The sequence below is a fragment of the Leptonychotes weddellii genome, chromosome 4 (genome assembly GCF_054177405.1).
Source record: "Leptonychotes weddellii isolate Sample4059 chromosome 4, ASM5417740v2, whole genome shotgun sequence".
NCBI classification, from domain to species: domain Eukaryota; kingdom Metazoa; phylum Chordata; class Mammalia; order Carnivora; family Phocidae; genus Leptonychotes; species Leptonychotes weddellii.
This window is the reverse complement of record NC_138372.1, coordinates 133,000,739-133,023,731: the sequence shown is the minus strand read 5'-3', so window position 1 is coordinate 133,023,731 and position 22,993 is coordinate 133,000,739. Positions and strand designations below refer to the sequence as shown.

General features: G+C 41.2%; 1 protein-coding gene and 1 long non-coding RNA gene across 4 annotated transcripts in view; one reads left to right on the top strand and one right to left on the bottom strand.

Annotated features, from left to right (window-relative positions):
• CDH17 (cadherin 17) overlaps positions 1 to 22,993 on the top strand; it is a 66,087-nt gene that overhangs the window by 10,510 nt on the left and 32,584 nt on the right. For all 3 annotated transcript variants that reach the window (XM_081816249.1, XM_081816246.1, XM_081816248.1), the window contains exons 2-9: positions 460 to 530; positions 6,188 to 6,286; positions 13,257 to 13,391; positions 14,319 to 14,457; positions 16,406 to 16,564; positions 16,667 to 16,866; positions 19,234 to 19,365; positions 19,669 to 19,819. In XM_081816249.1, coding sequence (XP_081672375.1) covers positions 483 to 530; positions 6,188 to 6,286; positions 13,257 to 13,391; positions 14,319 to 14,457; positions 16,406 to 16,564; positions 16,667 to 16,866; positions 19,234 to 19,365; positions 19,669 to 19,819 — 1,063 coding nt within the window. In that variant the 5' untranslated portion in view covers positions 460 to 482. The remainder of the gene's footprint in view (positions 1 to 459; positions 531 to 6,187; positions 6,287 to 13,256; positions 13,392 to 14,318; positions 14,458 to 16,405; positions 16,565 to 16,666; positions 16,867 to 19,233; positions 19,366 to 19,668; positions 19,820 to 22,993) is intronic.
• Positions 246 to 22,993, bottom strand: LOC115939695 (uncharacterized). Its single transcript, XR_014144296.1, has 5 exons — positions 22,772 to 22,993; positions 22,057 to 22,237; positions 17,508 to 17,586; positions 7,575 to 7,698; positions 246 to 318 (listed from the first exon to the last, which is right to left on the bottom strand). It is a non-coding gene; the product is annotated as an uncharacterized LOC115939695 (long non-coding RNA).

Below are 22,993 nucleotides of genomic sequence, written 5' to 3'. Positions count from 1 at the left end.
AGGTCTTTGAATGAAGGACTGTGAACATTCTTGAGTTCTTTCTGTTTGAGGAATCTCATGTATTTGCCGCTTTGAATCAGAACCATTAAAATGTTAATATCTAGTTATCCTGGCATTTGCCCAAACATATCTTTCCCATGCATATAATAAAAGTGAAAACTATACTTCTTTTCTATCATTTAAGACCTATAAGTGGAGAAGATTATAACAAAGCGAAGCAGTTAAAGAAATAGAATTACCATGAGCTTCTTTTGAGATGTTGACTTGTGTATTCCTCTGGATGAGGTATCATGAAGCCCTGGAAGACTGGGTTGTTCCCTAAAGAGAAGAAGCTGGCCTTTAGTGATCCCATTCTACTAGGCTTATAACTGGATATTGTCCAATGATCCTTTCTGGCTGGAAAGACATGATTTTAACAGACTGGTAACTAATCACTTTTATTCTCTGGTTTATTCACAGGAGTTTCAATATAGAAAACGGCAATGATGCAAGCCCAAGTGCATTGCTTGTGTCTCCTTATACTGTATTTGGTAAGAGGATGTTCTTTCTTTATTTACTAGAATATTTTCTGACATTTTCTACCTCATACCAGGGAAACAATGATTATCATGACTTAAAAAAGGTCTATCAAAATTAAATTGTATACAAAGGACCCGTAGTTTGCCCAGTGAAATGGCTACAAGTCATATGTCTATCCTGCAACCAGGGAAGTACTTTTTCTCAGCTCTTAAAAGCCAGTACCACTTAATGGACAAGGTTTAAAACAAATCTGTCTATTCATATTTAGACCTTCCTGTATAGCTCAGGAAATCTGGAAAGAAAAGTATACTGAAGCCTATATTGGTCTTTGTATACAGTATATATGTATCTATAGTCTAGGTATATGTGTATATATTAGTTTATGTCCCTTAATCTTGACTTTTTTTTTTTTTTTTTACTTTGACCGTGAAAAATTACCACCGAAATATTAAGAAAAGCATTTTCTCTATTTTCAACCCTGCTCTGCTCTGTGCTTTTCTTCCCATATATGGTTTGGGGTTTTCTGGTCAGAGTTGTCTTTAGCCATTTGTTAAGCCAACCCTCTCAATTGACAGGCTTCTACAAGTTGGAGCTGGATGGAACCTGGAGAGACCCAGCCCTCGATCTTGGGTAGATAGTGGGGTGCCAATGTTGTTTTATTCATGAGGCTCATAAAAGATCATATACTGACCCAACAATCTGTTGTATTATGAAGCAAGATTATGGGGAAGCATTTGCTTCCTCCTTAGAAGGACGTTACTAGATCTTCACACCTCAGATCTCGGTTCCTTTCTTCTGGGACCCCAAAATAACATCAAATTCTGAGTTCCTGAGAGCCCTCTAGAACCCTCACAGTCCCGAATATTTACAGAATGAAATAGAGCCAAACTTGTAAACCTAACCAGAGCCTTCTTCTTGGGGGAGGAGGGGAAGCTACAGTTCAAATTTTATGAGCAAGGTGCCTCTGCACAGACCCGGGGCTCAAAACTTGTCACCAGGACTGCGTAAGGACTAGGTCAAACATCTCCTCTTGACTTCTCTCCTCTTCTCATCCTTCAAATGCCCTTTGCCATCTCTATTATCACAGGCTGGTAGTGAAGTCAGGCCTGGGTATAAAACTGGCACTGCCCCTTCCTAGTGATAGGAGCTTGGGTGAGTTACTTAAGCCCTGAACCTCAGTTTTTTGCCCTGTGGAATGGATCTCATAAGAGTACTTGCCTTTTTGGTAGTTGTGGCAGTTAAATGAGATAATGCATTTATAGAGCCCTGGGATCAGTGACAGGCACAGTCTAAGCACTGGATAAATATTGCCTATTCTTATTATTGGCTGTTATTACTACTGCATATATTGGGCCCAGCCTGGAGCCCAATGTGGGACTTGAACTCACGACCCTGAGATTAAGACCTGAGCTGAAATCAAGAGTCAGACACTTAACTGACTGAGTCACGCAGGCACCCCTTACTATAGCATTTTAAACATTCAGTGTCTACGCTCATATGGACTTTGGCTTCCATGAGGGGGACTATCTTTTAGTCATGTCTGTAGCCTCAGCACATAGCACCATGCTAGGAGTAGAGTAGAAATTAAATATATAATTGTGGACTTATATTAGGAGACAACAAGATTTAAGAGAAGATTCTGTCATGATAATTTGATATTAGTGGGCTTATCTTGTCTGAGAATGGGACATGCATAATTTTTTTTCTGGATAAAAGGTGGGATATCATTTTTCCTTCTCTCTAATCTCAGCCCAGTGGGACTTCCACCTAGAGTAAGAAATAATGCCCAAACCCTTGCTGGCAGCAAGAGCCTTGTCCAGGAGATAGCCACGTGCACAGCTGTGTCTGGTTGCGGGGGCGGGTTGCTACCTGTGCGGTGGGATTGCAGGGGCATTAGGATGGAGCCACTTCTCTCTCCCGCCTCCACCCACCCCTGCTTCCAGACCCTCTCCTGTGAAGACTGGAAGTTTGGTTGAAGCTTTCCTTCAGCATAAGGCTTTATTCAGCAGAGATAGCGATGTGAAGTGATTGCCAGTCATTTATCCCAGACTGCCAGTGGTTCTTCTGTTCTTTTCTTTTTTTTTTTTTAAAAGATTTTATTTATTTATTTGAGACAGAGAGAATGAGAGAGAGAGAGCACATGAGAGGGGGGAGGGTTAGAGGCAGAAGCAGGCTCCCTGCCGAGCAGGGAGCCCGATGCGGGACTCGATCCAGGGACTCCAGGATCATGACCTGAGCTGAAGGCAGTCGCTTAACCAACTGAGCCACCCAGGCGCCCCTCTCCTGTTCTTTTCTGAGCACTGGTTCCCAGAGGGGGTGAGAAACATTGCATGAATATATTGCAAGGGCCCTGAAGAGAAAGCGAGTGAGTGATCTGGGTTTGGGAAAGTGTGCTGAATAGGGAGGCAGAGAAATCAAGGAGAAGCCACCTACTCTAGAGTTTTGCCTGGGATTATACTTTTTCTAGAAGGAATAAGAGTTTGGCATAAATACTATCTATCCCTGCAGAGAAGTCTTGCTGGAAAGTATGATGAGGACGGCTACCAGGCAGGCACATCTGGCAGCTGCATGTGTCCTTTGCTGGCCTGGAAGGCAGGGTAGCAGTGTGGCTCGGAATTGGGGCTTGGTGGTCCAACAGAGCTGGCTTCATCCCACATTCTCTGTCTCCACTGTGGGACTTCTCTGGAGACACTTCCCTGATCTTGTTGAGGATCAGAAGAAATGATATGTGTGTGTGGGGGGGAGTCTAGTCCCACAGCTGTTGCACAGGGAACATTAAAAAATGACAGTTCCCTTCCCTTCCCTTCCTTTTACCTCTTTGTGCATGATGGTGGGAATTATCCCTCCAACTCCTGCATGGACCCTCTTTTCGTTTCACCAGTTCCCCCACACTGTCTTTCCCAGTTCTGGCGGTATGGCTTGATGACTCATGACATGCACATGCACTTTGAAATCTTTATAGCCTCAATAACCATGTTAATGACACAAAGGGAGATTTGCCGTCCTGTTATGAGAACCCAACTTTGAACCTTGCCACTGAGATAGACTGACTAATGGGGGTTTCTTCTGGATGCCATCACTGGTGTGAACTGCTGAAAGACTGGCCCCTGCTGATGTGAGCACAAAGTTGATGAAGGCAGTTTGCTGTTAAGTAGCGGCCTCACAGAAAGCACCACCCTTGTCTTGTACCGACCATGGCCGTGCCTGGACGTCTACTTCCAGTTCCTGTGTCCCGTCCTCCAGAGAAGATGTGGAAAAGGAGTATAAGGGAGAAAGAGCGCCCAGAGGAAGATAGTCCTTAAAAGGAATTGATGAGCTAGAAGTCTATAAAATTATTGTGTCAGTTAAGAGTGCTTTCAATATAGGCAACAGGAAGGGGCGCCTGGGTGGCTCAGTTGGTTAAGCGACTGCCTTCGGCTCAGGTCATGATCCTGGAGTCCCTGGATCGAGTCCCGCATCGGGCTCCCTGCTCGGCAGGGAGTCTGCTTCTCCCTCTGACCCTACTCCCTCTCATGCTCTCTGTATCTCATTCTCTCTGTCTCAAATAAATAAATAAAATCTTTAAAAAAAAAAAAAATATAGGCAACAGGAAGTTCAACTTTGGAGCAGCTTAGTAAGGAGAGGTTTCTTTTCCTCAGATAACAAGAAGCCTGAAGTGGGCATCCCAAGGCAGGTTTTGCATTTCTGTGATGTGACCAGAGACTTGAGCTTCTTTCTCTTTGCTCCCCCATTATTTGAGTTGGTTTGTCCCTTCATGGTTTCATGACAACCACCACAGCCATAGACATGAGGTCTATTGTCTGAGCAAGAACAACAGAGAAGGGGGTGGCAAATCCAGCCACATCTGTCTTTTTTCATTGGGAGAATAAAAGCTTGACCAGGACTCCCCCAGCAGATTTCACCTTTTGTTTCATGAGCCAAAACTGGGTCACTTGGCTGCCCTGATGGCTTCCCAAGGGAGAGAGGTGGGCGATGGCTGGGGGCAGCTAGTCCATGAGCCTGCTACAACTCTGAGGGTGAGGGGACCAGATTCCAAAGCCCTCTGTGTTTTCATTTGCCAGATAACTGGTATCAAGCTAATCGAGATTCAGTGAACCAAGGGGCATAGTGGAAGCTTTTCCCCCATACTCTTATCCAGATTATTATTCTCAGTATGTCCATCCCAAGAGTGTACTTGCTCTCCCTAAAGAAGTGGAAAACACCAAATTCTCTTCCCCCTAGTTCTTCTTACTTTCTTGGTTTTACCTCTCTAGCTCCCAAACCATATACTTCTCATATTATACTTCTGATCCTAACCTATCCCACCCCTGGTTTCTACACAAGTTGGAGACCTGAAGAATCACACAAGAAGGAGGGGACACCAGCTTTGGGTATGGGAGCTAAGTCCCTCGTTCTAGAGGGTGCCCTTTGTGGGTGGGCTGATGGCTGGCTGTCCCTGCGTGTGCCGCATGTTGTGCTCAGCTTCCTTTAGAGGCACAGTCATGGTGGAAGATGGAGGGATGGCAGGGGCTGCAGTAGGCTCCTCATCCTCCTGGGCTGGGGACAGTGGGAGTCACACCCTCCTGCACATCCTTGATGCTCCTGTTTTCCTGCCAGATTGTCCTGGCCATTTTTGCTCCCTCTGGTGGGTAGTGGGGCACAGTGGCTGAGAGCACCCATCGCAGCCATACGTTCGAATCCTGCTTCCCGTCCCAACCTGGGCAAATTGCTTCACCTCTCAGCATCTTAGTCTCATTGCCTGTAAAACAGAGCTAACTGTCAGAATTTGTCCCCAAGTTGTTGTCAGGATTAACTGCTCAGGACTGAGCTCACCGCATACTGATTCCTCTTTTCCCTGTCGCAGCCACCACGTACTGCTATCCCAGCCTGGATTTGGGGGTCTGCAGAGGGGGCTGCTTGCCTCTCAAGTTCAGGGGCTTTGGGCTTTAGAAACATCGTAGGGCTACTGCTTAAAGTAAACATTTTGTTCTTTTTTTTCCTACATGAGTATAGATTGCTAATCAAATGTTAAAACAGGAAGTGTTTCTTGAAGTCACAGTTCAAATTCAGATTCAGATTTGACTAAAATGTACCATGTAATGGTGTGCAGAGTAAGCACTGGACTCAACACATCTACATATTTCTCTCCCTTATAAATTCAGTTGTCCTTGAAGTGACTAAACTGTGGGGTGCTGGCAATCTGCCAGAAATGTTCTTATAAACTAACCTGAGTAGAGGAGAGGTGTTTTAAGAAGCTGGTATAAAACTGTGTGGTATTTAGAAGGCAGAGTGGCACTGTGGGAAGATAGAAACTGGTTCAGTCAGACCCCCCTGTGTGTGCCCTGTCAGCCACTTGTGGAATTTACTCTGCGCAAGTAGCTTCACCTCTGTGAGCCTCACTTGTAACATGGGAGTGTTAATATTCTCCCCGTACGGTGATTGCTGGAATGGTCAAATGAGAAAGACAGTGTAAGGCTCATGGCAAGCCATCTTGACATAGTAGAAGCTCAAGAATATCAAAAATCTCTTTCTACCTGTTTTGACTACATTTTGCATTGTTTTGAGCTAGTTTAGAATCTTGTGTTTCATATGTCAGTCCTGGAAGCCTTAATAAAATCAGCAAGAGGGATGTATATATTCATAATGATGGGTATGCCAATTTTTCTCTTTGTCTTTCCTTTTTTAACAGACAATTGGATATAGCCAAGAGGGGAAGTTTAGTGGACCCCTGGAACCCAAGACATTTTCTATTTTTGAAGGCCAAGAAGCGAGTCAAGTCATATTCCAGGTAATGGCTCCTCTTGATCACTGTTATCTTGATTTTACAGGCTCTTGCAGTGGACTTTACTCCTTAATCTACTGTATAGAAGGAAATAAAATGGAGGCATGGCAGATCTCATTATCAAGAATGATTTCAGAAGCTAAGTTAAACAGAGAGATGGGTGCCTCGGTCTTGTGAGGGGTTGTGCATGACATTCTCATTCAGACTTCTTCAACTGTGTCTGGAGGGAGTGCTCCCTTCCCTGGGGTGGGGAGCTTGGTACCTATAGGTTCTGCTTCTCCCCCAGGGTGGGAAGGGAACGAGCCTCTGGAGTGGAATGGCCACCTGACTGTCCGTCCAATGAGTATGCTGCTTGAAGCATTGGAAGATGCAGGTTCTTTGGAGTAGCACTGGAATGGTGTGCTTTTCCTTAGTACCTCCTCTGAACCCATCCCTGGGCCCTTGCCTATAGGTTGGCCATGCTGGGAGGTGGTCATCTTCTGTAGTTAGATAACTGAGAAAAGCATCAGACTGAGGGGTGGCCTGTAGATGGGAATAAGAGACTCCAGCTATAAAGGACACTGAAAAAATCCTGGAAATATAATGGGGAGGGAGAAAAACATACTCCTGCATTTACCAGAAATCTTCTGGGGGAGCCCACTTGGCCTTGGAGTGGTTGAGGATGGTTTGATGAGCTTTTGGGGTGTGCCCATGACCCCCACCCCATGTACTGTGGGAGCAATGGAGGGTTGCTGAACACCTGCCCTGTGCTGCCAGAGGGAAAAGCATGTATCAAGGACGGGCAGTATCGAATAGGTTTTCTGTGAGCACAGGTCCACATTCCAGTGAACAGAATCAGGACCACATAGAGGCAATCCCAAAGTTGCACACCTCACAGACCTAGAAACTGGCTGGATAGGATGATTTCAGTCTCTGAGGGTCCCATTCCTTGAGTTGCTTTACTTCTTTTTCTGTTCTTTTTCCATTAACCACCCTACAAAGCCTATCTCTTTTTGGCCAGTTGTCATGGCTGAACATTTCTTATTTATGGGTGAGTGTGTTGGAGTAGAGGAGTGGGAGATGAAGGGGATTTCCTTCCTAAGATCTCAGAATCTCTGTAGACCTAGGAGACTTTCGGTACCAACCACTTGTTTTACAGATAAGGAAACTGAGGCTTAAATAAGTTAATAGCAGAGCTGAGATTAGAAAACAGGTCTCGTGACTCCTAGTCAAGCAGACCATGCCTTCTCCATCTTTGTATGTGGAGAGGATGCAGCAAACTTAGTAGTAAGATGCACTTTGAACTCTTCATTACCGTGGTGGGAGGAGTTGTACAGATCCCTTCCTTTAGCACCGCTTGATGTATTCTTGCCTGGAGTTTGGGAGACACAAAGCGAGCTCATTGCCCCATGAGACTGGTCCTTGGGTTGGTAAGAGATCTTAAAAAACAGAACAAAGAAAAAAAAAAAGAATTAAACAGCCACAGACTTCTCTCATTGAGGATTTACAACTAGCTCAGTACCCTAGGGGTTTCCAGATCATAAGATAGTATGATACAAATCTGAGCTAGGTCAGTTTTCCCTTTCTAATGAGATTTAGCTTACACACCATAAAGTCTACTCTTAAAATGTACAAATCATGGATTTTTAATATATCACAAAGGTATGCAACTATCACCACTATCGAGTTCCAGAACATTTTCACGAGCCTCAAAGAAACCCTGTATCTATTAACAGTCCCCATTCTCTCTTCCCAGCCCCTGGTAAACACAAATCTACTTTCAGTATCTGTAGATTTGCCTATCTGGACATTTAATGTAAATAGAGTCATACATGTGGGCTTTTGTGTGTGGTTTCTTTTACTTAGCATGTTTTCAAAGTTCATCTGTATTGTAGCAGGTATTAATACTTTATTCCCTTTTTGTAGCTGAATAATATTCCATTGTATGGATATATACCGCATTTTCAATAGCCATTTATCAACTGATGGACATTTATGGCTATGATGAATAATGCTATTATGGACAATCATGTACAACTTTTTGTGAGGACATATGTTTTCAACTCTTTTGGATATATACCTAGGAGTGGAATTGCTGGATCATAGTTAATTCAGTGCTTAACTTGTTGAAGAACCATAAAACTGTTCTTCAAAGCAACTAAACTATTTTACATTCTTACCAGCATTGTTTACGGGTTCCAATTTCTCTACATCCTTGCCAATGCTTGTTATTATCTGTGTTTTTTATTACAGCTATCCTCATGGGGGTGAAATGGTATTATTTTTTTCTTTGTGGTTTGGGTTTGCATTTCCCTAATGACTAATGATGTTGAGTATCTTCTCATGTGCTTATTGGCTATTTGTATATCTTCTTTGGAGAAATCTTTTGCCTATTTTTTAATTGGGTTGTTAGAGCTCTTTATATATTCTGCATACAAGCTCCTTATCAGATATATGATTTGCAAATATTTTCTCACATTCTATGGATTTTCGTCTCATTTTCTTGATAGTGCCATTTGAAGCACAAAGGCTTTTAATTTTGATGGGATGTTTTTCCATTTATTTAGATCTTCTTTAATTTTTTTCAACAATGTTTTATAGTTTTCACTTTACAAATATTATATTTCTTCGGTTAAATTTATCCTGAAGTATGTTATTCTTTTCAATCGTGTTATAAATGAAATTGTTTTCTTAATATCATTTTTAGATTGTTCTTTGCTTGCATGTAGAAATACAATTGATTTTTTATATTGATATTTTATTCTGCAACCTTATTGGACTTGTTTATTAGCAGTAATAAATTTTTTAGATTCCTTAGGATTTTCCATATATAAAATCATGTCATCTGTGAACGGGATAGTTTTACTTCTTTCTTTCTAATCTGGATGCTTTTTATTTCTTTTTCTTGCCTAGGACCTTGACTACAGTGGCAAGATTGGGAAATCTTTTCTTGTTTCTAATCTTTTTGGGGAAAGCTTTTATCTTTCACCATTAATTATAAACTTAGCTGTGGGTTTTTCTTAGATGCCCTTTATCAGGTTGAGGAAATTACCTTCTTTTTTTTTTTTTTATTATGTTCAGTTAGCCAGCATATAGTAGTACATCATAAGTTTTTGTTGTAGTGTTCAATGATTCATTAGTCGCATATAACACCTAGTGCTCATCCCACACGTGCCCTCCTTAATACCCATCAACCGGTTACCCCATTCCCCCACCCGCCTCCCTTCTGTAACCCTCAGTTTGTTTCCCAGAATCCAGAGACTCTCATGGTTTGTCTCCCTCTTTGATTTCTTCCCATTCAGTTTTCCCTCCCTTCCCCTGTGGTCCTCTGCACTATTCTTTATGTTCCACATATGAGTGAAATCATATGATAATTATCTTTCTCTGATTGACTTATTTCACTTAGCATAATCCCCTCCAGTTCCATGCATGCCGATGCAGATGGTGGGTATTCATCCTTTCTGATGGCTGAGTAATATTTCATTATATATATGTATCACATCTTTATCCATTCATCTGTTGAAGGGCCTCTCGGTTCCTTCCACAGTTTGGCTATTGTGGACATTGCTGCTATGAACATTGGGGTGCATGTGCCCCTTCTTTTCACTACATCTGTATTTTTGCACTACTAGGTATTTAACCCAAAGATACAGAGGAAATTACCTTTTATTCCTAGTTTGTTGAGTATTCTTTTTTAATCAAGAAAGAATGTTGGATTTTGTCAAATGACTTCCTGCCTCTATTGAGATATTCATTTGGTTTTGTCCTTTATTCTGTCAACATAGGGTATTAAATTAATTGATTTTCGTATATTGAACCAGCCTCATATTCTGGTATAAATTCTACGTGGTCATGGCATATAATTGTTTTTATATGTGGCTAGATTCAGTTTGCTAGTATTTTGTTGAAGATTTTTGCATCTATATTCATAAGAAATAGTGGTCTGCAGTTTTATTGGGTTGTCTCTTCTGATTTGCATGTCAGGATGATACTATCCTCCTAGAATGAATTGGGAAGTATTCCCTACTCTACTTTTTGGTAGCATCTGTGAAGATTTGGTGTTATTTTTTCTTTATGTGTTAAGTAGAATTTACCAGTAAAGCCAACTGGTACTGAGCTTTCCTTTGTGTAAGTTTTTAATTACTAATTCAATCTCTTTACTTGTTATAGTTTTATTCAGATTTCCTATTTGTTTTTTAGTTAGTTTTGACAGTTTCTGCCTGTGTAAGAATTCATCCATTTCACTGAGGTTGTCTAATTCATGGGGGAAATAATTACTTATCATATTCTCATTAACCCTTTTTATCTCTGTAAGGTTGGTAGCAATGTTCCCTTTTACATTCCTGATTTCAGTTATTTCAATCTTGTTTTTTTCTTATTTTTAATTATTGTTAAAGATTTATTAATTTATTTTATATAGAGAGAGCGAGCGCAAGCAGGGGGATAGGCAGAGGGAGAGGGAGAGTGAAACAGACTCCTTGCTGAGTGCAGAGCCTGATGCAGGGTTCAATCTCGGGACTGAGATCATGACCTGAGCTGAAATCAAGAGCTGGATGCTTAACCAACTGAGCCACCGAGGCACCCCTATATTGGAGATTTTCAATGCCCCCTAGGGTCATCTTACTTCCCAGAAGAACTTTTTAAGTATTTTGGTCAGCTTCTTGTTTGTATCAACTGTTATCACTGCCTCAGGTAGCTGCAATGTTAAACAATTGCTGATGATTATTTTTGACAAATTCCCCAAGAGAAAAACCATTTGCAGTGAGTGAACTCTGAGGTCAGATAAAGCCAAGCCTTTTGAGTAGGTGTTTCCAGGGAACTCCAGATAGGTCAGATAATAGCAGTTGTCTGGGAATGGGGATTTTGGGAAACTCCAAACCCTTTCTGCCCCCTCCATAGTACTGAGGCTGTGAGGCTGTTGGATTTTAAGGTTAATGCATATCTTGAGAAAAGACAATGGAATTAGGGCAAGTCAAAGTAATAACAAAAGTTGGTTCTTATTGATAGTAATTTTCTTAATTAAACACTTCTTGGATCTTGCAAGCATTTGGTTAATTTCCAAGGTTCTGAAAAAGTTGATATTTATTTATAATTTTTTTTCCAGTTTCTCATTGCTTTTATGGAGGAAAAGTTTTTTTCAGATCCTTATTCCATCTTTCCCATTGATATCCTTAAAACACAAAATAGTAACACTTTATTATATAAACAACATAATATCAACAAGCAAACACAAAAAAGTATTCACTCACAGTTCTACCCACTTAGCACATTAACTAGTTTTTTCCCATATCTTGCCCACTGACATGAATGCTTTTGGTACTGTTACAATCATAGTTTAGATTTACTCTTACAGTCTCCTTTTGTTACTTTCCATAATATTTTTTCTTATGCTGCTTCATAATTTGTAGAATGAACATTTTAATGATTAATGTTTTATCAACTTTATGTGCTGTAATAATATTATCATCTTTAGTTTTTGTTCATTAGGAGTTTTCAACTTTCCAGCATTGTAAATAAGGCTACTTATACTACAAGCATGTAGTTTATTGTTGGAGAAATATTTCCTTAGGATAAATTCTGTTAAGTGATGTTTGCTATCAAAGACTACATTCTATGCCTCAGGTGATTTCCAAAGGGAAATTTGTGCTAATTTACACTTCCATCAATAATACATGTGTTTCTTTATGTCCTGTACAACTTTGGCTGTTATTGATTTTTAATGTTAATAAAAATTATAAATGTGTATTAAAATTATTAATGAGGTTGAACAAACTTTTATGTCTGCTTTATTTTATGTGAATTTTCTATTCTTGTGGTCTTAAAAGTGCTATAACTCTTCCATGAATAATTATTGATATTTTCTTCACTTCTGAAAACATAATTAAGAGATTGTCATATAGAATTTTATCAAGTTAAAGCCACTTCGAAATTGTTTTCCTTAATATTTTTTTTTTTAAAGATTTTATTTATTTATTTGAGAGAGAGAGAATGAGAGAGAGCACATGAGAGGGGGGAGGGTCAGAGGGAGAAGCAGACTCCCTGCCGAGCAGGGAGCCCGATGCGGGACTCGATCCTGGGACTCCAGGATCATGACCTGAGCCGAAGGCAGTGGCTTAACCAACTGAGCCACCCAGGCGCCCCTGTTTTCCTTAATATTAAAATGTCTCTTGACCTTTGTCACAATGGTTAGAAGTACCAGATGACATCTTTTTTATCCTAGCAATAAAGTTATTTCTTTTAATGTTTCTTAGAAGCTAGCAATGTTAAAGCTCTCAGATATTCTCAGAAAAAAATCTCGTCTAACTCCAGCTACAATTTAAAGCATCAATTGGCTTTTGTCAATGTATTAAATTATATCATACATTGTTTCTTGAAGGAAATGTATTTTAAAGGTTAAATAGTTAATGTTCAAGCAAACTTTCAGAATGTATCACTTTATTTTTTTTTTAAGATTTTATTTATTTATTTGAGAGACACAGAGAGAGAGAGAAAGAGGATGGGGGGCAGCGGGGCAGAGGGAGAGGGAGAAGCAGACTCCCCGCTGAGCAGGGAGCCTGATGTGGGGCTCAATCCCAGGACCCTGAGATCATGACCCGAGCAGAAGTCAGACGCTTAACTTACTGAGCCACCCAGGCGCCCCGAGAATGTATCACTTAATTTTATTTATTTATTTATTTTTAAAAGATTTTATTTATTTATTTGACAGAGAGAGACACAGTGAGAGAGGGAACACAAGCAGGGGGAGTGAGAGAGGGAGAAGCAGGCTTCCCATGGAGCAGGGAGCCCGATGCGGGGCTCGATCCCAGTACCCTGGGATCATGATCTGAGCCGAAGGCAGACGCTTAACGAATGAACCACCCAGGCCCCCTAGAATGTATAACTTTAAAAGCTCAGATCTTATTTAGTGATTATACAAATGAAAATGTTACCTGAAATTGGCGACTTTCTACAACATTGTGTTTCCTTACAACCTAATCTGATTTTTGCCTTTTCCCAGTTTAAGGCCAGTCCTCCTGCTGTGACTTTCAAACTAACTGGAGAGACAGATGGCATATTTCAGATACAACCAGATGGACTTCTATATCATAACAGAGCCTTGGATAGAGAAACAAGAGCTGTTCACAAACTCCAGGTGACTTGAGAAGAGTCAAAGGAACCTAACTCCGACCTCTCTGAGCATCCTTTAGCTTTGTCCTGGAAGTATCACTCGCACCTTCATCTCTTCCGTAGAATCCTGTTACAGCTCTCTTGACATTAATGGCATGCTTTGCAAATCTCATTTGTCCATTTTTTACCAACTACAAAGGGATACCCCTTTGGGTATGGCAAAGATACCCTCTTCCTCAGGCCTTTTAACCAGAGTAACTCAATTTGAATTGCCAAAGCCCTCAGATGGCATTACTTGTTCAAGTCTGGCCATGCTCAAACACCTGGATCAAAACAAGCCAGTGCTTCTCTGATATTTCAGTGGTATCTGCCTGTGGCTATTGTGTGGGCTTTGGACCCACAGAGAAGGCAGCATCAGTGCGGCGATGGAACTCCTGTGGGCCTTGCAAGAAGCAGAAGTAACCAGTGTTCAGAGGCTCTGACTAAAGAGACCCTTCTCCCTCTTTGTCCTCCTTAGTTTTTTATGGTTGGCATCTGAATACATAGGAATGGTAGAGAGCTAATTGTAGAAAAAAGGGCAAGCAAAACTTCCCATCTAGTAACTTCTATTGGCTTTGCAGGTTGACTACTAAAATGCTCTGTCAGAGCACACGGCACCTCCATAGCCTTAAGGGTCAAAATGTTCTTATTTCACTGACTTATATTTAGAAAAGAAGCATGTCCAGTGTCCAGCATACCTTACTGCTGGGAGAACACAGACATGATTAGCAGAGTTTAACTGATTGGGTCCCTATTTTAGTAGCTCACAGTATGGGGCTTTTATGGGTGTCTTTCTCCCCTACAGTCACCAGGTTATTGGGTCTTTGAGCTCTAATTTCCTTCAACTGACTTTTGGGTGTGTGATATGAAGACCAGACTCATCAAGGTGGTTTCCTTTTCCTTTCTTCATCAGGTCTCAGCCCTGGATGCTCAAGGAGCTATAGTGGAGGGCCCCGTTCCCATCACCATAGAAGTGAAGGACATCAATGACAATCGACCCACATTTCTCCAGAAAAAGTATGAAGGCTCAGTAAGACAGAATTCTCGTCCAGGTAAAAGGCAGGAGTCCGGAGATATTTATGGAAAGGTGAAGAATATCAGGCAGAAGGGGCAGATTTGTGTGGCTAACAGCTGCAGCATCACTCATTAAGCACTTCCTGTCATACTTTAATTTCACAGCAGTCCTCTAGGAGTTATTTTATTATCCTCATTGCTCTAAGACATGGCTTCTCAGCTTTGGCACTATTGACATCTTGGGACCGATAATTCTCTTTTTGTCAGGGGCTCTTCCGTGCATTGTAGGGTGTTTAGCAGGATCCCTGACATCTATCTACTCACCAGATGCCAGTAGCAACCCCTCCTCCCAAGCTGTGACAACAAAGATGCCTTCAGACATTGCCAAATGTCACGTGGGGGGCGAAATCACCCCAGTTGAGAACTATGATTCTAGAACGAGCTTTAGAACACCTTAGAGCTCTAGGACACTCAAGAATACTCTGGAGAGGTGAACTCATTCTCCTAAATTCTCTCAGAAATCTTCATGCTCATGGTCACTGTTGGCTCCCAGTTCCTTTTCTTCTCTTACTTGCAACTCCTACTTACAGCTCATCCCTTCACTTTGCTTCTACCCTTCATTTCCATAAAAGCCCCTCATCAAGGCATAGGTGTGTGGCTCTATTGAAGATCTGGGGATATGAGGGAGCATTATGTCATAATATGAATATGAAGAAAATAAATGTGAATATTAGACTTCTGAGTTCTCAGAAAAACTCTTGGCCATTTCTGCCAACTCACTGTCAAATTTCCCTCTATGTTACTTAATCTTCTTTATCTCTCTCTTCAATGCCCACTTCCAATAACTCGGGGAGAATATTCCTTCCACTTTATTATATGGAACATTTCTATCCCTGAGCTTACAACGAAAGACTCACTTATGAATTCTGCTAAATAAGAATCTTCCAAGTCTTACTCTTTCTCTCTTTACTAATAGGCTCTTCTAGATCAGTGGTTCCCAAACTTTTTGGTCTCCTGTGTTTTTTTAAAAATTATTAGTAACTCCAAAGAACTTTTTTTTTAAATATATGGGTTCTATCCAGTGATGTGTGGGTAAATGTTTAATAGCTGTCTCTCTGAGGGGAAAAGCCCTGATGTGTAGCATTTTCCAATTTCTGTGGTATAAATACTGCCACCATGGCTTATTTTAAGCTACCAATGGTGTTAATAATTGGCTCACAAAGTTTCTGGAAATTCAACCATTGGCTCTCATGAGCTGGCTCCAGTACTTCACTGATTATATCTACCAATATTTACTTTATTAGAATTTTAAAAATTTAATTCGTGGTAAGTAATAATCAACATATTTTAGTGAAAAATAACTATTTTCAAAGACAAAAGGAATTATTAAGAGTGGCTTTGTTTTAATCTTTGCACATCTCTTAGTGACTGGAGTAATTCACTGAAAACAATTGGATTCTTGTCTTTTTCTGCATCCATTCTGTTGCCATATGCTGTTTTGGTTGAAGCATATGAAGCAAAACTGGCCTCACACAGATATGCAGTTGGAAAAGGGAGGAGTATTGTAATAGCATTTTCAGATAACTGTGGATATTCTTTGATACTATACCAGAACTCAACAAGTGGTGGTTTCTTAAAGGCTGATGGCAATGTGAAATCTAAAACTATATCAATGTCTTTTTTTTGATACTCCTTTATGCTAAAATCCATTGAATTATCTTGTGCTTCAGTGGATCTTTTACACATGCATGAGTTTTTTACTCCATCAAACCTAAAAATAATCTCAAAGACACCTACAAATCCTTGGACCATACTTTGAGAAACCCCATGTTAGTGGAAGGAAGTAGAATAAAGATTCATTTCCCCATTAGTATAAATTCCCCCATTCCCCTAAGAATTTTATCTTAGAAGATAAAAGTGGCTATGGTTGGTTTGGATTTCAATTAACATCTTTTTTTTTCCCTCTGGGGATATTTTGTTAAACAGGAAAGCCCTTCATGTATGTCAATGCTACAGACCTGGATGATCCCACCACTCCCAATGGTCAGCTTATTTATGAAATTGTCATTCAGCTTCCCAAGATCAACAACATCATGTACTTTCAGATCAACAACAAAACGGGGGCGATTTCACTTACCCTAGAAGGTAAGTTAAGTGATGCCCTCGTGAGACTGTCTGAGTCAGAAAAAGGGACCTAGATCTGTGTTACCTTTGGAGATGTTTCTTTTTCTCTCCTACTTCCCATAGGATCTCGGACACTGGATCCCAGTAAGAATCCTAACTACAATCTGGTGGTCTCAGTAAAGGACATGGGAGGCCAGAATGAGAATTCTTTCAGTGACAGCACATCTGTGGATATTATGGTGAAGGAGAATATTTGGAAAGCACCAAAACCTGTGGAGATCGTAGAAAACTCAACTGATCCTCACCCCATCAAAATCACTCAGGTAGTGCCCAAGGAGTGTCTTGAGACTAGTAGATAAATGGCCTCGCTTTGTGGAGGCCCACTCTCATGATCTTCACTGATATATTTATTTGGTACATTTGTTCATAGCATAATTATAAAACAAACTAAGTAGATAAAGTCTCTGGCCCCAAGTCTCTGGAGTTTATTAGTTTATTATCATGGGTAAACGCTGGACTTTACCATCTTGGATTCAGATACACACACACACACACACACACACACACACACAAGCTTTAAAAGAGAACTTCGCTCACCCTCAGCTTCCAAGTAGATACCACTAATGTCTGTTTACTGTCAGTAGTATGGGATTTGGCTGCACTGGAGTGAGTTGTATATGGTGCACAAATCATGTTTATATACATGATTTGAATAGGAACTGTAAATATTTTTGAAAGGCTTCTTCTTATTCTTGTGAGAAAGTCTTTATCCAGTAGACTCATCCCATCATAGCCTGAGGGACAGACATTGGACTGGCTAAGAGTAGGAGTCAAGTAGGCAACCTGTACCCTTGGAGACCACCCTCCTGCAACTCCATCTCCTATATGTGCCTCTCCTCTTCATTCACATGTCCCCCTCTTCCCCTCCCCATGGCTGGAGCTCTTACCCTGGGTCCCCTCCTACCTTAGATCCTGGAAATCTGCTCTTGTCTCCACCCAGATCTTTTCTTTTCTGGAATATCAGGAGCTCCTTGACATGAAAGCTGTGGATTAATGAAAGAGCACTGGATTTAGAAGCAGATAACCAAAACCTTGTGCCCGCTCCATTATTTTAATGATCGATCATGAATAAGCTGTTTAACACTTCTGAGCCCCAACTTCTCATCAATAAAATGGGGATAACAACACCTCTCTGGTTGTTGTGGAGATTAACTCAGAGGTAGTATCTGTGAAAGGGGATAAAAGGTATTAATGTTATGAGTCTCAGTTTGTAGTTCCCCTAAGGTTTTTCTGCACAGGTGTTGTTAAGGGGCACTGGAATGGCCCATCCCATCATATCTATTGTCTATCTTAAAAGGATATTTAATTGTTGAAATGTTGAATTAATGAACCTCACCTTCAGGGTGAAAAAAGGAATGAAAGCAAGAGGTAGTTTGCTTTACCAGCTAAGAAAATGTGTCAGGACTCACAGCCATGAGAATTTCAGACTTAGGTCTTTACTAAAGTCTTATTTATTATTTAGGTTATCTCCATAAGGACTTACAAATGCCAAAAAGAACAAACATACTTATTTGCTCTCAAGGTTGTTGAAGTAGAGAAATTCTAGAGTGCTACACGTGATACCCAGGCCTGCGGGAAAGTGCTTTGGGTGTCTTGGAACCCAAGAAGAAGAATTGAGGGGGACAGCTCAAGAGAAAAGAAGTCAGACTGAATTTTTAGGACACAGGAGTGCTCCCTGAGAACCAAGAACACCGTCTTTGGCTTGGACAAGAGGGTGGTGCTTAAATAACTAACAAGGGATGAGGGAGGCTCCTTGATACCCTTCCCGAGCTGGTCTAAGAGAATAGTTCAGTCTGGAAATTTCAGATAGCCATAGGAGCTTGGGCAAGTCACTTAAACATTGTGCCCTAGTTTCCTCATTCATAAAATGGGTATAACAATTGTCTCCACCGCTCTACCTCATTGGGCTCTTTGAGAATTTAATGAGATAATACTTAAAAGTGTTTAGAATTGCATCTGGCATATGGCAAACCCCCAGTAGATGTTATTATTAGTATTAGAATATCAGAGAGGCTGGGCTCTGTCTCTAGCAAGTGGACTGATCTTACTACTGAGTTTATTTATTTTTTGCCAAGTTGTTTACAAACAATACTAGGAGTTGGCAATTATTCTTATCTCTTTAAGACTAAATATTCAGGGGAGGAATGTGTTTTACTTTTGAACTATCTGTCTTACTTAAATCATGGCATGGAGATGAGGTTAGAGTGTCTCCTATTGCTCTTATCATCTTCACTGGGGAGTTATAGAAACTTGTCATACCTCTTGGCTTTGTTCTCAGATAGTACCAGCTGTAAAGTACATTTTGTTCCTTAAATTGATGTTGCACGGATAGGAAGACTTCATGGTCAGACTTCCAAAAGAACAACCCACAGCCTCCTTAGAGGGTTCACAAAAGTTGTTTTAGAGAAGAAAAATACCCCTGTGTGCTTTTTTTGAGCGCTATAACTTGGTTAAAAAAAAGAAGGAAAAAAGACTTATTTTTGGTTGAATATGAAGTAGTTATAGAAAGCCACAGACATACAAACTAGATTGTCAGAAATTTCAGATTGAGAATGAGAAAAGTGTTTATTCCTTTCCAGTTCTCTTGGTCTTGATATATCTCTCCTGACAACTCACTGTGGCCCTTACAGGTGCAGTGGAATGAGCCAGGTGCACAATACTTCTTAGTTCACAAGGAGAAGCTGCCAAGATTCCCATTTTCAATTGACCAGGAAGGAGGTATTTATGTGACTCAGCCCTTGGACCGAGAAGAAAAGGATTCGGTGAGTAAATCTGGGAAGAGTTTCACGGGCAACAAAGACAGAGTCCTGTGCCTATGGACAACTCAGGGCAGAATTGATTTTACTTAAAAACAACAACAAAAACCCCAAACTGGTTCTGAACCCCAGTACATGATTGCTTTCAAAGGCAAGAGAGCACCCCACAGATCTGACCCATTTCATTTTTTCTTGTTTCCCAGTTCAAAGTAAATTGAAAATAAAGGGGTAAATTAAATAGCTGTTTTCTTTGCCTTTTAATGGGGATGATGGAGGAGTCCTGTCTTAACACTGATCTTCCTGTTGTAGTATGTTTTTTATGCTGTGGCAAAGGATGAGGTTGGACAAGTGCTTTCATTCCCACTGGAAATTCATGTGAAAGTTAAAGACATTAATGATAACCCACCTACATGTCCATCTGCAGTGACCGTATTTGAGGTCCAGGAGAATGAAAATATAGGTAAGAAATGGGAGCTGTTCAAAGCCATGTGATTGTCCTCCATATGTTACCTCCGCAATCCCTTTCTCCTCTCCACCAGGTAAAAGATGGGCAGGTAAGTGTGATTGGGGATCATCTGTGCATGTCTGGCACAGGAGAGAGATTTGAACGCACTTTGGGAATCACACAGATGCAGTATTTCGGCTCAAATAATATCTGGGTAGCGTTCTTAAATTGGAGCTTTTATAACTACTACCACCACTGCTATCACGATTACTCCCACTACTATTACTGTTACTACTACTACTACTATTACTTCTACACCCTTACCACTACCCCTGGCACTGTAACCACTTATGCCCGTATCCTGAATACATATATAAGGTTATCTCATTTGCAAGGTTTCCCCATAGATTCTTATCTGCCTTCTAACAACCTCAGTAACAGATAAAATCTCATGAAATTTGCTAAATAATTTAGATAAATAATTACATCCAATGTCAGATACCTTGCAGTAAGTAAGCACCAAAAATGGAAGTTGACTTTTGACCCTTGATCCTCCCTCTCTAGGAGTCAAATAATAGTTCAGGAAGCTGGTAGATGAAGTTCGAGTCCTACCTCTTTTTGTCCTTGCAAGTCTTCTTGACCTGCTGTGTTGCCTTTTACTGTGTCGAATGGTGGCTTTAGTTTTGTACAGGGGACCTCTACTACGAGGACATTAGGATTTCTGGGAGTTTTATGACTTCCCTGGATTTGGGACAACTCTTGTCTATTACCCTGTGCTGATGAGCCCGTTGATTGAACAGGCTGGTATTTCTTGACATGTGTTTGTCTGTTGTTTTGTGCAAGTTCCAGAGGCTTACAAGGTTAGCAGTCTCTTATGACTGCCACTCTTAGGGCTCTGTTGTCCTTGTGAGCAGATCCTCTCTCCCATGCCTTGTGGAGACTCTCATCATTTTCTTTGATCGCTCTACTCTTCTTGCTACACATTTTTGACACAGTGGGTGCTGTTCTGGCAGCATGATGGGCCCTGCTCCTGTGGCTTGTTTGCTCAATGTGCATGTTTTATTTTGTTTTTGTTTTTTTTTTCTTGCTGTCAGGAGTCCTATATAGGCGGCCTGTTGTCAGTGTGTTTTGTTTAGGGCCTGTCTTTTTCATTTATTCTAATGTTTCTGCAGCAGGAAGGGGTACATGACAGCGTGAAGGATTTTAATTAATTACAAGGAAGAATCTTCTAACAGTGATGTTGTGTAACAATGGAATGAGTGACAATAGCCAAGAAATACTTGTGGCATCACCCTTTTTGAAAACCTCCCAGATTTCTGGTCTGTGATACTGAATGAAGGCAGAAGACCTTTGAAGAACTTTCCAGATGATCCCTCAAGTCTCTTTTATAGGGCCTAACATTTTGGTGTATTCATTATCTATTGCTGCATAACAAACAGCCCCCAGACTTTGCAGCTTCAAACAAACATTTATTATATCACAGTTTCTGTGAGTCAGGAATCAGAGTGCAGCTCTGATGCATACCTTTGATTCAGAGGGAAAGTTTGGTGGGGGGGGGCGGGCAGGAAGACCTTGAAAAATGGTGAGCAAGATGAAAGGCAGTATTTTTATAATGTAATCTCTGAAGTGGCATCCGTCACTTTCACCATATTCCATTGATTAGAAGTGAGTCACTAGGCTCAGCCCACACTCAGAAGGAGGGGGTTACACCAAGGAATCAATATGGGGGATCACTGGGAACCATTTTAGAAGCTGCCTACCTTTGTGAAGAGGATAGTACTAGTTTTCTGAGACTGGTGAGGAAGTCATTGTTGGTAGAATAAATTGTTCAGGGGCCCAGGGAGCTATTTGCCTCTGTAAAGGTGAGAATTTATTTTGTGACAATGTCTCACAAAGTGTCGAATAGTAGACTTAATGGACCAGGAATTCTTATAAATCAACAGAGATTGAGTCTGTTCTTTATATTTAGCCTAAAAGAGGTACAAAACCATGTCCCTGCCCTTTGGGGGGCTTACTGTCTAGCTCAATAAAATACTAAATTATTCCTTAGTGTGTTGATATTCTCCTCTTTGGTGTCTTTGATTAGCTAGAATCTTGTGGGACTCACGTCCCCAAGTTTTAGCAGTGCCAATATTAATTCTGAAATCCCACTTGTTACCAAATCCTATGTGTTCATACAGGAAGTTTAGCTTTTCGTAAAAGCCCCACCTCCTTAAAGTATTTCTGAGTACCCCAAGAGCTGCTGTAAATACCTCTGAATCAGTTTGGGCTGCCACTCGTTCCTGGCCTTTGTTCTTCAGAGACCTGGCCCTCCTTTTCCTTCTGGCGCATCCAAAAAGTTCTCTGCTCCCACCGAAGAGGCATCCTCTGCTGGAATTTCCCTGGTCACTGATGTCAACAGTCCTTATGGTGCCTCTGACAGCTGGAATTTTCCTGTGAGGTGGGAGAAGAACAGTGTCCTCTGTGTTACACTTAACTTGCTGAGAGGAGAGGTCCAAAGCAGGGCTTCTCCGACCCCAGAGGATCACAGGATTCAGTAAGATACTCTTTCATCCCAACACACAGACACTTAAGGGCAGATGCATGCCACAAAGGTGACTTGGTTGTAGTGGATTCAGCAAAAGCAGCTGCTACTCTCTTGGGTAAATATTCGCCTGTGCCCTGTTGGTCATGATGCCCCCTCCGCAGCCCACGGGACACGTCTACATGTGTCTAGCTCCATGACAGACATAACATAGAAACTTCCCTACCTCCCCCCTCAAAAAAAAAAAAAAGAAAAGAAAAGACAACGCCTCCAAATTTCCATGTAAGTCAGCGAATGCAAATTGATTGGGGAAGGGGTGAAACCTAACTCCACAACTGGGATGTATTCAAGTTTTAGCCCCACAGTGGGATTCTTGCTGCCTATTGGAAACCCACGATTCTCATTTCACAGAGCAAGATGATCCAGAACCTATTACAACTCACCCAGAACTGGAGGGAGCAGTGAGTCATAGCCTCTGCCTGCTGGAACTCCCCGGACCGAAACACTCACAGGAATAAAATACATAGGGCCATAACCCGCAGCAAGGCGGGGGATGTGTGCCTGTTCTTTGCCCTGTGTTATCTGCGGGGTGGGGTCAGTCTCTGCAGTTGTTGCATGAAGTTGCTTAGAAGCAAGCCACAGTTGGCTTTTCCTTGTCGAGTTAC